General features: G+C 62.0%; 1 protein-coding gene across 1 annotated transcript in view; it reads right to left on the bottom strand.

Annotated features, from left to right (window-relative positions):
* Window positions 1-14,458, bottom strand: part of LOC123833008 (basic proline-rich protein-like) — a 176,079-nt gene extending 161,621 nt beyond the window's left edge. Inside the window, exon 1 of the mRNA XM_045860968.1 lies at window positions 14,013-14,458. Within this exon, the coding sequence (XP_045716924.1) occupies window positions 14,013-14,458 (446 nt within the window). The remainder of the gene's footprint in view (window positions 1-14,012) is intronic.
* Window positions 14,459-14,965: the final 507 nt, after the last annotated feature.

The following is a 14,965-nucleotide window of genomic DNA, read 5'->3' as shown; positions in this document are numbered from 1 at the left end:
CCTTCACTGTTGGTTCCCTGTACATTTTCCTCTATTTCACTTTTCATAGCCTTCACTTCTTCCTCTGCTTTGCCACCATACTCAACCAGTTCTGTGAGCACCCGGATTACCGGTGTTTTGAACTCTGCGTCTGAGAGGTTGGCTATCTCTTTGTCTCTTAGTTGTATTTTTTCTGGAGCTTTGATCTGTTCTTTCATTTGGGCCATATTTGTTTGTCTTGGTGCACCTGTTACGTAGTGAGGGGCGGAGCCTTAGGTGTTCACCAGGGCGGGGCAACCCACGTGGCTGCGTTGTGGCGCTGTCAGTGGGGGAGGGGTCCCAGAGGAAGCCATGGGCTTGCTCAGCTCCCGGCCAGCTTTCAGTCACTTCCTCCACTACCCACAAGCACCTTGGGCTCCCAGGTGGGTGGGCTTGTGTACGTTGTAGGACCCTGTGGGTCTCTCCAACGAACTCTCCTGTGAGGCTGGGAGTTTCTCCCACTGCTGCCTCAACCCCCACAGGTTTTTACAGTCAGAGGTTTGGGGGCTTTATTTCCCCACTGGAACCCTGGGTTGCACGGTCTTTCTCGCTCCCCAGTGGTTCCTCCCGGTTTATCTGCACACGAATGTGGGACCACCCAGTCCTTCAGCCACTGCCTTGCTGCACATCCTCTCCGTCCGGCTGTCCGTCTCTGCCCCTCCCACTGGTGTCGATGAACGTTTCTTCTTTAACTCCTTGGCTGCCAGACTTCTGTACAGTTCAATTTTCTGTCAGTTCTGGTTGTTTTCTGTTTTTAAATTTGTTGTTGTCCTTCTTTTGGTTGTATGAGGAGGCACAGTGTACCTACCTACATAGTTGTTAGAATGTTTTATCATGATTAGTAATCTGTACTTTTATTTTAACCTTTCTATATGAAGACCTATAAATTCCATTTACATTCCAATTTTTACATTGTTTCTGGATACGCTTGTATTTACTCTAATTGATCAGTGTGGACTTATTTCTATCATCTTATTTTGACGTTGCTATTTTTGTTTTTTCTTTACTTTTTTGACCTTCCTTGCCTTCTTTTGGATCGATACCTTTCTTTTTATGTCTCAGCAGGTTTGGCAATAGTGCATTATATTTTTAAAATTTCAGTGGTTACAAATATAACACAGAATTAATTTTTAAAATTTCATAGTTTAGGGCCATCAGAATTTCCATCCTGCTACTATGCGTGACCAGAACTGCTCCATACTTCAAGCACCGAACATTTACTCCCATCATTAATTACTGGGTGGGGCTTTATTTTACCTCCTTTTCGTAAGCATGGCAAGTTAGTGGGGCACTTACAGTTAGTAGTGCATCATATTCACAAGCATATTTTACCTGTCAATGCATCCTTTTTATTTCTTGACTTTTAACTCATTTCTCCTGTTTGTTTGTTTGTTTGTTTTTTTCATGGTCGCTGAATTACATTATTTGTTAGCTCTTTCCCTGCAGCTGGGGATTAGTAACCTCTCTCCGTCCTTGTAGATCTGGACAATTTGGTTTTATCCTCCTTGAGTGATACCCTGGCTGGGTATGGAATTCTCGGTCAAACGTTATTTCTCCTCAGCAACCTGCGTGCGTTGTTACACTGTCCTCCCGCAGCCCCGCGTGGTCAGAAGTGTGACCCCGTCTCTCCTCTCTCTCACTGCTCTCAAGGCTTTGCCTTTGAGGCTTTGCGATCCCATTAAACCAGGTCTTGTTGTGGGTTTGTCGCCTGTGTCTTGCTTAGAATAAACTGTGCTTCTCTTGGCTGAGGACTCACATCTCTGTTCGGTTCTGGAACATTCGCAGCCGTGATCTCCAGGAGTACCTGCTGTCTCTAACTCACTCTGTCTCCTCCTGAAACTCCCGTAAGTCCATCTCGGACCTTCTCAATGCATCTTCCGAGCCTCGACCTCCTTTTTATACATCATGCAACTCATGAAAGTGACGTCTTGGTTTCAAGCGTTACCTGATGTTTGTCACCAGGGGCAGGGCCTCCGTTTCCATCGAGATTTTATTTGTTGGAGATGGGGTGCAGGGTTTCCTACACGAGTTCAGACTTCCCCATTGACTCCGGAGCCTCCTTCCCCCATGCTGTGCCTCCCAGGCGGCCGGGTTGTCTCCGTCGTGTGTGGGTCCCGGTGGGGCAGGCTCAGGAGCCAGAACCACCACGTCCCCTCTCCCTTTGTCTGGGGGCAGTCCAGTCGCACAGCTCCATCCCCGCAGTGCTGGGGACAGGGACACCCCCACCAGGAGTCGCTGCTCCCGCTCGGAGCGCCAGAGAGCACCCGGCTGTCTGAACAGCCCCAGGCTGCGGCCGGCCCCCAGCCAGCGTTGCTCAGTGCGCCAGCCCCGTCCGTCACCGCACAGGCGTCTCTTCTAGTCCCCACAGTGGCCTGGGGGTGGCCTGGCCATTTGTCCTCCCCTAAGAATGACAGGCTGACACAGAGAGGCTAGAAGAGGGACCAAGGCCACCACGTGGACAGCAAGTGTCCCGGCCGGGTCTGCAGCTGTGACCTCATACCCCAGGACCGAAGCCCTTGACCACGGTGCCCCTGTGTGTCTCCGGAAAGGACCAGACGACAGGAAGACCCAGCATCCAGACTTAGGCCTGTGTTAAGGGGATGTCTCCTTTGCACGTGCTGACGGGGCAGCAGGGTGGCCAGGCAGCCGCCGTGGGAGGCTCACGGCAGAGACAAAACGGTGTGGACACGGAGGCGCAGCGCCTCAGAGCCGACAGCGAGCACGTCCCGGAGCCTGTGGCCCGTGGCTGCATCACGGAGACGAAGGTCACTACCAGGCGGAGGGAGCGAGGCGTGGGCCCCGGGCAGAAGGCGGGCACCGTGGTGGTCGGCGGGGGAGCCGAGTGCATGGGTAGGAGCCACGGCCCAGAGCCAGAGGCTGCCGGAGGACAAGAAGTGAGGGGCAGTCTAGGGGGCAAGTGGGCAGGAGGGGCCTTCCTTGCCACCCCAAGGACCTGCAGGAAAGGTAGGGGAAACGGGGTGGGAGTTGAGCAGGATGCGGAGACCTTCACATCTGGCTGACAACCAGGCAGCCACATTCGCAGACGTCTGGGTCACTGAACGCCCTGAAACAGGATTTCGGGTCAGAAAGCACCGCTCCCCTCCCGCCCAAAGACCCTGCGTGTTGGGAGTTTCTGATTCCAGTTCCTGGTGCGCAGGGACCCCTGGGTGGGCGGAAAAGGCACCACCCGCGAGGCAGCCGGCTCTGCCATGCCCACAGAGCCTCCCGAGGACACAGGCAGGTCCCTTGTCATTGCTCAGCCCCCTCCCGGTTCGTGGGGAGAGGAGACGAGGACCACCAGTGTGACGAGGAACAATGTGAACGGAGAACGTAATTTGCAAAGAGATGTGGCTGTGATTTCATTTAAGCCACCGGGTTAATGCGTTTTTTTTTTTCTAATTTCAACCTTGGGTGCACCGCATTCACTGCCCGGGCCCCCGTGGGTCTCCGAGAGCCTTCGGAAGTCACCTTCATGCAGAACGTTTTTTATCCTTAACTGGATTACAGCTGCCGGAGGCTGGAGCTGTGTCCTTTCTTCAAGACCGGAGTTTCAGGGTGGGTGGGGCCGATCACAGTGGGACGCTTGGGGAGGGTCTTGGGCGTTGGTAAGGCTGGGCCACTAGGGGGGTTCGGGGCAGAGGCAGTGACCCCTGCAAGGCGTGACGCTGGGGCTCAGGCCCACAGGCGCCCACAGAGCCGAGTCAGAGGGTGGCCTGCCGCTGTCCTTCTGCAGGCGACCAGGAGCCTCGGAGGTTGAACCTTGAGACCCGGGGACACTGGTGTCTGTGAGCAGAGCCTCTCCGATGCAGCCTGCACACCGGTGCGTGAGTGGTGTGACATGGGACAAGGGCCCCTGCGTGCTGGGCCAGGCCTCCCAGAGGCTGAGGGGGTGCGGGTCACAGAGCGAGGCCGAGGATGGAGCGTCAGAGGAGGCCAACCAGGGGCCACCGTGGGGTCCGGAGCACGCGGCCTGGGCCTCTGGGGGTGCCCCTGGAGGAGCTACGGAGGCCCCCACGCTGTGCAGAGCCGTTTGACCAGCCTGACAGTGCCAGCTCAGTGATGAAGGCGGGGTCTGACCAACTGGCGCAGTCTGAAGTTACCGAAGACTGGGATGCGTTAAAAACACACCGCAGCAGGCTGTGAACCGAAGTGTCGCAGGTTCGATTCCCAGTCAGGGCACATGCCTGGGTTGCAGGCCACGGCCCCCAGCAACCGCACATTGATGTTTCTCTCTCTCTCTTTCTCCCTCCCTTCCCTCTCTAAAAAATAAATAAATAAAATCTTTAAAAAACAAAACACCGCAGTGCTAATGGAAGGGGCCGGCCTCACAGCCTGGACCCCACTTGATCCGCCCCAACCTGGGGGTGCTCCGGGGGCTGGCACTGCAAGGAGCTGTCCCTGGGCCCGGGCCCCACTCCCCGCCCTGCTCCTCACCAGTGGGCCAGCCCTGGGCGTCACGTAGCCTGTCCAGGGTCATCGTCCTCATCTGCAAACAGGTGCGTGACAGCCACCATGCCCCAGAGGGCTGTGAGCCTCAGGGCTGTGTCCCCTGGCTGTACAGGGTGGCCGTCCTGCAAACGTGTCATGTACACGGAGCCACACGCAGCCTTGCGGGCCACGGCCCAGCCCGAGGGCGGGCGGAGCCCCGTGTCCACGGACTGGGTGCCTCTTCTGCCCTGACACGTCACCTGTCACCACCTGCTGTTCCCAGCTGTAGGAGGGGCAGGGCGACTGGAGCCTGCGGCCCCCCGCCCCGGGCGGGCCCCAGGTCCAGTGACCTCAGGGGGAACCGGTGCCCCCGCTGCCCAGGACTGCGGGGGTTCTCTCCCTGGGACGGCGACAGGACATCCCTGTTGTCACAGACGTGGGGACGAGACAGGGCCCCATCAGATCTGACTTCCCCCGCTCAGCCCCCCCGCTGCCTATTAAGGCGGCAGCCGTCACGGTCAGGGCACAGCCGAGGCTGAGGAGACGGGCGAGGCGCCTCCCGCCCTGCCGCTCCGCAGCGGTGACAGCCGCCTGACGCTCGCTCCAGCCGGTCCAGGGCGCGTCGTGGGGAAGACGCCGGCCAGAGCCCGTGCTTCTTCCTTGTTCGGTGTCGCGCCTCCCGGGCCGGTCGCCCGTGTCTGCGAGGTCGACTTTGCCATTTTGACGCAGAGCTTTGCTGCCTGAGGGGAGAGCGAGGGGGGACCGTGCCGATCTGTGTCTCTGGTCAGCGTGAGCCAGCTCCTTGCCTCTCAGCCCCCAGCTCGGCCCTTGTCGGTGCCACCTCTGCGTGAGTCCCCTGGAGGGCCAGCCCCTGTCCGCCTCGGTCCCACGGGCCCCGCCTGGAGCAGCCCTGGGACCTGCGGGCACCACTGCCCTGGGCTGGGTCCTGCAGGAAGCGTGGCTGTGCCGTTCGATTTCACCTCTGCTCTCATAACTCGGGTCAGAGGGTGCAGATTGCTTACCCTGGACCACACAGCTCGGGTCATGGTGCCAGGTGGCGCCAGGGGGCGCCAGGATGCCAACGTCCCCACAGCAGGAACCGGGCTGAGTCCACAGCCCAGGCCCCACCCCCCTGCAGGGCAACTGCAGCCACTGTGGGCCCGAGACAAGGGCTGTTTCTAGGTCAGTTCCATTTGATAAGCCCATTCTACAGATGAGGAAACTGAGTCCCCTGGCCATGAGGCGGCTTGTCGAGGGTCCCGATTCACGCCTGTCTCTGTGGGACGTGGCTCTTAACCACGAAACAGCGCCGCCTCCCAGCAGCAGGCCACAGCCCGGGGAGGCCGGGCGCCCCTCGCCCCGACCTGGCCCTGTGAGCAGAGCCCAGTGCAGTGCTGTTTACCGAGACGTGGGCGGGGGCGCGGGGGCCCAGAACCTCCCCGCCCGGCTGCCCACTTTGGGGGAAATGAGGCCCGGAGCCGGGGCTGCGGTCAGGCGCTCCTGCAAAGGGGCAGAATCACGGCCCCCGGCCGGGTGCCGACACGGCTGTCCCCAGAACCCGCCCAGCCTCGGGCCAGGAGGTCTGCGGCCCTGTCTCTGAACGTGGAGGGCCGTCCCGGCCGGTCTGAGCGCGTGTTCAGGCGCGCAGCACTGCGGTCCACGGCGGCTCAGGGCTGTCTGTGCCGACAGAGAGCACGCGGCCTCCCCGCCCCCCAAGGCAGTGCGGCGCGTGCGCGCACCATCCGTGGGTGGGCGGGAGCGGGGCCGGCCCAAGGAGGCTCCTCCTCGTCGCCTCCCCCGCGCCCCGCCCCCACCTCGGCTTGTTAGAGCCCGCCGCCCCGCCAGGTGCGCTGTCCCCAGGCCAAATCCGATGCAAACCCCATTATTCCCTGTCTGCCCGGGAAGAGGCGTCTGCTCCGGAAACCAATTTCGCGGCTCCTGCGCGGCCCCCCGCGGGAAGACAGAGCCTGTGTCGGGCCGCCTCCAGCGCGGCGTTCGCGTTGATTGGATAAGTGGGGGCCGGACGGCGCTCCCTGTCTGCTTCCTCCTCTTCCAGCGGCGTGAGCCAGACACCGCACGGACCGGCCAGCCCGGCCAGCCCGGCCCCCGGCGTGACACGGGGCGGCCTCGGAACAGCAGGGGCCGCCTGGCTCGTCCCCACCGTCTCGGTCTGCCCCGAGACCACCCCCGCCCACGGCACCCACCGTGACGTGCGCGTGACCTCGGGGAACCCGTCCGTGACGTGTTATCTTGCACGTCCGTTACCCACAGAACAGACCGTCAGGGCCGTGGTATTCCACACAGGGGGAGCTGCGGGACGAGGAACAGAAAGAGGCTACGGAAATGCGCAGGGACAGAGGGGACGCGTCAGGACGTGGTCACGGAAGAGTCAGACTCGAACCAGCGTCCGGTGGTCGCGTCCGGCCGGCCGAGGCTGCCGCAGACTCAGAGCCCGGGCTGCTGGAGCCATGGGGGGTGGGGGGAGCTGCCCTCGAAGGTGGATGGGGAAGGGGGGAGGTGCCGAAATTCGGGTGTCCGCGTGCTAATGGCTCTGCCCTGTGCCTCAGTGACGATAAAACCAGTTGCGCCGGCCCCGAGGCCTCACAGGTGGGAGGAGCCTCTTGTCTGCCCCGACCCAGCGGGTGGTGCCTCGTTACCTCCCTGCCACCAACAGCCATGACACGCGTCCAAATGCAGGAAGCCGGTCCTTCCAGGAGTGGCAGCAGGAGTGCCGGAGCGCGTCCCCAAGAGACGGGGGACACTGAAGGTGAGGCCGCGGCTGCCCAGCACTCTCCTGGGGACAGTTCCCAGGCCCCACCTGGGAAGGGGAGTCTGCCCAGGGTGCAGCGGCCCCTCAGAGCCCCCACGGCAGTGACCAGCCTGCAGGGCGCCTGGGGGCCCCAGGATTGGAGGAGCAGGGGACAGAGGACAGGACATGGTGTGCGAGGAGGGGACCCCAGACTGTGTGCTGAGACCCTGGACCAGGAACTGGGCCCTGCGGCGTGATGGACTCGGGACGCCCCCTGACCAAACTGCAGGGCGCACGGAGTGGGTGGGCTCGTCCTGCCCCTGTGCCTCCCCGGACTGGCCCCAACCATGCCCGCAGCCAGGCTCCGGCGGTGCCGGGTCCCCGCTGCCAGCCGAGGCCCGAGGCCCACCCAAGGGAGAACACGGGATCTCCAGCCTTCGCGGTACGCCACCCACGGAGTGCAGAGGTCGACCAGAAGTCCCTGACAGAGCCGAGGGGCAGAGAGGTGTGGCTCGGAGCCAAGGAAGCAAACCAGAGGGTGGCAATGGAGCCTGCGAGGGCCGGGGTCTGGGTGCAGCAACAGCCACAGAGCAGTCACTGCGCAGTCACGCAGGAAGCGGTCTCCAGAGACTTAAAGGAAGTACTGGGCTGGCCGACAAGTTCATTCCTTGTTTCCCTACCGTGGCTCTGGTGGTGCGCAGCTGTCTTGAACTTCATTCGAAACAGTTTTGTTAGATTGTACTGTGGCAGGTGTCGTATATGCGTGCACTGAAAGAATGTATCAAAATTGGTGAATTTTTGTGTTGGAGATGGAAGAAAAGACGCAACATTTTCAGCATATTATGCTTCATTATTTCAAGAGAGGTAAAAACACACGTGAAACTCAAAAAAGCTTTTGTGCGGTGTGTGGGGGAGGTGCTGTGACGGATCGCACGAGCCGGGAGTGGTCTGCAGGTTCCGCGCCGGAGAGTTCTCTCTGGACGCCGCCCCACGGCCCGGCGGGCAGCTGACGTGGGTAGCGTGGACCGCTGTCCGGTCAGGGCATTAACTGAGAACAGTCGGTGTCCCACCGCACGGGAGTGAGCCTCAAATATCCAAATCAATACAGTTACTGGTGAAAATGAAAAAGGTGTCTTTTATTCTATGAAAAAAAAACAAAACCCATGCAAACTTTTTGGCCAGCCCAATACAATCTCACTGGCAAGCGCACAGGGGTCATCTCGGCAGAGACAAGAAAACCATGAAGAAGAACCAAGGGGAACGCATGACCCCCTTGAAAGTCACCGTCACTGAAGAGACACGTGAACTGAGCCGCGTCCACGGAAGACTGGACGTGGCGAGCGCCGGCCACGCGAGAACAGACCCAGGGAGAGACGCCCGACCCGAGAGCGGGGTCGGGGGGCCCCTGCGAGGGGGGTCAGAGCCCCAGCGCAGGAGGGACAGTGGCGGGCGGGCGGCCACCGAGGGCCGGAAATAAGCCCCTGAAGGAAAAGTGACCAAAAACTTCCAAAGCTTGATGAAACAATCACGAGTTAAAAAAAAAACAAAAAAACAAAAAAACCCTCACATTGAAAAGTTTAAAAATATTTAGAAATGGATGGTAACAAAGCAGGCTAATATTTGGCGGCAAGTCTCAGCTATAAATACACGCCCCGAACAATAGCGAACAACAAGTGCCAGTTAGCTCCCCAGCCCCCGGAGCTAAAGAAAGAACAGGGGCGCAGCGAGCCGGGAGAAACGGCGGGGTGGGGTGGGGGGGGGGGGAATGACGGTGAGAGCGGACGTCTGAAACCAGAAGCCGCGTGTCCGAGCCAAAGTCCGCTCGGCTGCTGCTGCGTTCCGTCGCTCTGTGGGGGGCGGCGAGACGGGCCACGCCCACCGGTCGGGGAGGCAGAGGACGCGGCGCTGGGGGGGGGGCGCGGGGGCACGCCCTCGAACTCGCTGGAAGCGCGGGAGTGGGCGGGGCCTGAGCGCCCTGGCTCTAATGGGCGGACAGACAGACAGGAGGCACGGGAGGGCAGTCTCCCAGACACAAAAGAGCAGGCTGTGCGCCACCGTGCAAGGAGCGGCCGGCTTCTGGGAGGAGGCATCCTGGAGCAGATAACCCCGGATGCTGGGGTGCGCAGCCTGCGGAGAGTGCCCGTGCGCGCGTCCAGCAGAGGACGGGCTGCCCCAGGGCGGGCTGACCTCGGGGCCCGGAGCCCTGAGGAACCGGAGCCAGTGCTTCCTCCGCCCCAGCCTGGGGGTCTGTCACCCTTTTACAGAACACGCCAGGGTGGGTGGGGGGTGGGCAATTGCTGTTACCGAATGGACCCACCCTTGTGCTGCGGGGGTCCCCCACCCCGTACTAGGTTCGCCTTGCCCACTGCCAGGGAAAGACACCTCTCAATGCCAGACGGGTAAAAAGGAATTTATTTATTTAAAGAGTTACACAAGCTTAAGTGCAATGACTTAATGTCTTCATTGAGATCCCAAAGTCCTTTAGAATACCCACAAATGCCCAGTCCTTCCTTCCCCCTCTGCCCAGCCAGGGTGTGTCTCAGAAAAAGAAGTAGAAGTCCGTGGTTCTTCTCTGCCCAAGCTGCACGGCCCCCCAAAGCCGAGTGGTCCCCATGCCTGGGTTTAAATCCCAGTGTCAGTCTTCCTCTGCTGCACTATTTCCGACTCCTCCCACAATTGGCCACAGCTGCCAGCATTCCCGTATTCTCCCAGCTTTCCTGGGCTGCCCCAGTGAGTCCGGGCAGGTGTGGCCCTGTGGCGTGGAGCCAATCATCTGCAAGCCCTCACGCAGGTGCTGTCACCAGGGGGAGTTGCCCCCCTAGTTACATCTTGGGTGGAAGTCACTCCCATTCCCCAGCACAAAGCAGGGCCACAGCTGTTTAACATACCCATGAAACCAGTGAGAGGTCATAGATGGTCAATGACCGTTCCAGAGGCTTCTGCAAAACTGCTGCTGTTCCAAACGGCTCTCACTGGCCCTGCTCCATGCGTCCCATCCCCCAGCTCAGACTTGTGGGGGTGAAGACTTCCTATATATTTTTTCTAATATTTCCTGGACACCAAGTTCTGGACCCCATCCCAAACCCCTATTTGCCCCCGCTCCCTGCCCCGCTGCACCCTGTTACAGCCACAGCCCTGATGGGGACAGGCCAGCAGGAGAGATGGCGTGACATCTCCACAGCCCCACACCCGGCCACAGCACATCAGGACAAGCCCCGGGGAACCCCACATGTCCGGGAGCCGCACTGCACCCCCGCACTGAACCCCCGCACTGAACCCCCGCACTGAACCCCCGCACTGAACCCCCGCACTGCCCCGGAGGCCGTGGTGGGGAATAGGAAGTGCCCTCACCTGGGCCGTGAGACCCTGGTCAGGCCGCTGCGGCGCCTTCGCTCAGGGTGGGGGAGGGTGTGCCACGCGGGAGCTCCCGGGAGGGCCCCGGAGCCGCACAGAGCCGCATTGTCATGTGAAGGGACAGCATGGGGGGACGCAGGGAATGTCCATGCAAAGGCCAGCGTCCGGCGAGCCGACACGGCGAGCAGCTCAGGGGTCCGAGCTGCGGAGAGAGACGTGTTCGTGTCCGGCTCCTCCGCTGGTCGTCTCGGGGCGTCGGAGCCATTTCTCAATGAAGCAATCTCACATCTCACAGCGGCACAGACGCCTCTCGGGGACACACCTCGGGGACAAGGAGGAGCCGGACAGAAAAGTCGGGGTGTGTGCGGCCCTCCTCCCCACGAGGCCTAGCGCAGCGGCTCCCTGGCAGGGCGCCGTCCTGGGAGCGGCCCCACCCTCACCTCCGTGCACTCGGGGTGCGCCGTGCGCATCTGGGAGCAGGGAGGGGGCCCCGGGGGGTGGGGGGACCCAAACCAAGTGCGGACGTCCGTGTTCGCCACGTGTCCACAGCGGGGCACACGCACCGCGCTAACTAGCCGGGGTGGGGGGCTCCCTAGACTCTGCTGTCCACCTGACACTGGCCTGAAACAGGATGTGCGGGAAGAAATCGGAGGCCAGTGAGCACAGGTCGCTCCCTTGTCAGGTGGCTGCCCTGCCGCCTGCGGAAACCCCGGCCGTCCACAGGGGTGGACGTCCTGCCCCAGCGAGCCGCACCTCCATCTGAAGTCTGGCCTGTCCCTCCACCCCCCGTCCCCCCCCAGCCATCCCCGGCTGCCCCCGGGGCATGCTTCACCGGGGAAAGGGCGCTGAGCCCGGGCCGGCTGCCCGGCTCGGCCGGGGACTCGCAGGGGCCCTGCGCCCGCACTGCCCCTCCTGCTTCCTGGGGCCGCAGCCCCACCTCCGGGCCCTTCTCGCCACTGCCCCGTTCCCTGCCCCCTCCTGGGCCCGTCCATCCCCGTCCGGCCTGAGGAGCGCCCGGAGCTCCTCCCCACACGCCCGGGACCCCTGGGGAGGCAGAGTCGGCTGTTAAGGGCCGCGGCAACCCAGCGAGTGAGAGGCAGGCCGGCTGTGCCCCAGGACCCACCCGTTACCGAGTGAGCTGGGGAGGCCTTTGGACAAAGCCCACATGCCCCTGACCCCGGGGCCAGACCAGCGCCCAGAGGGGCACCGGAGCCCCCAGAGAGAGCGCGTCACTCTCCCACCAGCTCCTGCGTTGCAGTCACCGCGTGAATGCACCTCCTACCTCTGTTCTCACGGGAAGCTCCTGCCCCTGCGAGCCTGGTCCCTCACTGCAGGTTGGGGCCCTCCTCCCTTGGGGGCCCCCGCGTCTGGGTCTGAGAGACAGGCCCCTCCTCCCCTCTCCCCAGCCTTCCGGGCTGAGTACCACCTCCGGAGGGGGTGCAGTGAGCCCCACTGACTCGTGAAGGACACCCCGCCAGCCACCTGTCCCCCCATGCATCTCTAAAGGGTTGGGGGGGCGCCCCGGTCCTCCACACTCCGCCCGACCCCTGGCCCAGAGGCCCGGGGCTCCTCCGGTCTCGGAGGCAGGCTGGGCGCCGGTGTCTCGGTGCGCATGAGACCGCAGTCATTTGTATTCCGCACGTTACGTAAGCTGGAATGTTCTCCACGGAAATTTTCCCCTCCGGGAATCACACTTTAACTGGCTAATATTTTTATTAATAGACATGTATTGCTGTTAAAAATAAAATTCTCTCTCCCCCTAATGCATGTAATCAAAGGCAGGCCAGGCACCCTGTCCACCACTCAGCAGGGCACCCCATGTGCGTGCGTCTGCGTGTGTGTGTGTGCGCGTATGTGCGTGAGATTCCGAATTCGCTTTTGACCAACCCCCAGCTTCCGCGGCAGCGCGCGTGGCTGGGGAGCAGGTCCCCTCGGGGACCCAGCAGGGTTGGCCTCACGAAAGGGGACAGTGGCAGGCCGCAAACAGCACCCAGCCGCAGTGTGGCCCCTCCGCCTCACCGCCCCCCCGCTGAGGGCACGCTGCTCCCCCTGGTCAGAGAGGTCCCTGGGGGGGCTTCTCCCCACACCCAGCCCCTGCCAGGTCCTGGGCTGCTCGCCCTGGGCAGCGGGGGGCACGGCAGGGCTGCCAGAGGAGGCGGTCAGGAGGAGGAAGCCCACACACCGGGCTGAGCTCCCGGGCAGTGCAGGCTGGTGGGCGGGGGGGGGGGGGGGGGGTGTCCGGCCGGGCTGGGGGAAAGAGGCAGGCAGGCGGTCAACCTCTCTGCAGGCCTGAGATGCTGCAGGTGACGGACGGCCACTTCGGCCCCCCTTGTGGCAACCTCTGTGTCCAGAATCTGGAGGCCAGCTCCCCACGTCCCTGAGCCCAGCCCCCCAGGGTCCGAGGCGAGAACTGGGCTCCTTCCCGCCTCCAGCTGAAGTCTTGATCCGGCCCGGACCCCCAGAAGGACCCCTGCTGTTCCAACACTCCTCTGTCCAAGTTCAGGGTCACCTTCTCCGGGGATCTCCAGAGGGTTCCCCTTTCTCTCGGTCTGGAGACCCAGAAGGGTCTGGGGTGTCATAACCTCAGAACCTCTCTCCTGCCCATCCTTTCGTGAGCCTCTGTGCCCAGGATGAGGGTCACGCCCGCGGCCCCATGCCTCTCCCCGGGTGTTCTCACTGGCGGTGGGGACGCTGGAGCCCATTGGGTGTCCTCCTCGGACTGTGAGCCCCCCAAGGGAGATCACCGTCATCCTGTCCCTGTGCCGAAAGTGAGGACAGTGTGCACACGCACTAGACGAGGAAGGGAGGTTCGGGGCTTGTCCGTTGGTCTCCCGGGTTTGCTCGGCAGCAGCAGAGGGGCAGCGAGCGGGAGGGACGGCCTTCCGGAGGCCGAGCCACAGGCGGGCGGGCCGGGGGCCACGGCTGTGGGCCGCCGCTGACTCCCGGCCAGCTCCCCGGCACTGGGCCGGGGGGGGGCCTCCTCTCATCTTCTGTCCTCGCCTCGGAGTGAGTGAGCACCGCGCTCTGACGTGTGTCCCATCGCTGCGCGCAGCTGTTTCTAGACCTCGCAACACGGACGGTGACATGTCACCGTACAGGCTGGTGACGACAGTCAGTGATGCCGTGCTTTGTCGGGGAGTCATGAGAGAGCGGAGCCGGCAGGTTCTCATCACGGGGGAGAGACGTGTAAGGGGTGCGGTGCGGACGTCACCTAGACCTGCTGTGAGCGCCACTTCTCTGGGCGTGCAAATGTGCCACCGTGCTGTTGCACACCTGCAGCCAGTGCAACGCTGTGGGTCCATCACACCTCAGCGACAAAGGAGGAAAAGGAAAGAAAAACAAGACATTAATAGGACAGTGATAGTGATGGTGGCAGTGGTGTGGGTGACTCGTAAGGATGCAGATGATGGTCGTGGTAGCTCTGAGAGTGTGCCCGTGGTGTCCCTGGTGATGCTGTGACGACGGTGATGGTGATGGAGGTAACGGTGGTGATGGTGATGGTGGTGATGGTGATGGTGGTGGTGATGGTGGTGATGGTGGTGATGGTGGTGATGGTGGTGATGGTGATGGTGGTGGTGATGGTGGTGATGGTGGTGATGGTGGTGATGGTGGTGATGGTGGTGGTGGTGATGGTGGTGGTGATGGTGGTGATGGTGGTGATGGTGGTGATGGTGGTGATGGTGATGGTGGTGATGGTGATAGTGGTGATGACACTGGTGATGACGCTGGTGATGATGATAGTGGTGATGATGCTGTTGATGATGGTGATGGTGACAGTGCTGGTAATGATGGCGATGGTGACAGTGCTGGTGGTGGTGGGGAGGACATGATGTCTGTATGAATGACGACAGCATCGGTGAGGCTCTCCCTGCAGGCGGTGTGCCGGATGCTTAGCCCTCTCCATCTCATTTCGTCCTCACGGCCGCCCCCAAGGTGTGCGTGACTCACAGCCCGTCTTAGAGATAAGGACACGGGACCCTGAGTCACCTGGCCCTGGGTCCCAAGCCGAGCCAGGATTTGCCCCTCCCCACCCCCCGCCCCCCACCACCGGCCTGACTGCAGAGCCGGGCTTCCTCCCGGGTCTCCCTGCCGCCCCCCCCCCCCGGAGCGCCCCGCCCTCTCGGGGGCTCCCTCGCGAGCACACTGCTCATCTCGGTGCAGTTTCAGCGTCTCTCACGGTGACACCTGGCAGCCAGTGCTGTGCACCGGCTAATCACATGTTTTATCGTCTCCTTGTCCACCAAGTACTGTCTGCACCCACCGCTGAACAAATCCACGTCCTTCGTGGACTGGTCCTCCCTGAGGTCTTGCACGCGGCCCTTCTGGGTTCGCCATCGGCGGACCAGCTGGGCCTCGGCCTGGGTGCCCACGGTCCCCTCCGTCCTCCCAGCCAGGCCCTCGGCGGCCCCGGCCTTC

The sequence above is a fragment of the Phyllostomus hastatus genome, unplaced genomic scaffold, assembly GCF_019186645.2.
Source record: "Phyllostomus hastatus isolate PE091 unplaced genomic scaffold, TTU_PhHast_1.1 phas_scaffold_21, whole genome shotgun sequence".
Classification (NCBI taxonomy): Eukaryota; Metazoa; Chordata; class Mammalia; order Chiroptera; family Phyllostomidae; genus Phyllostomus; species Phyllostomus hastatus.
This window is presented reverse-complemented; position numbering and strand designations above follow the sequence as displayed.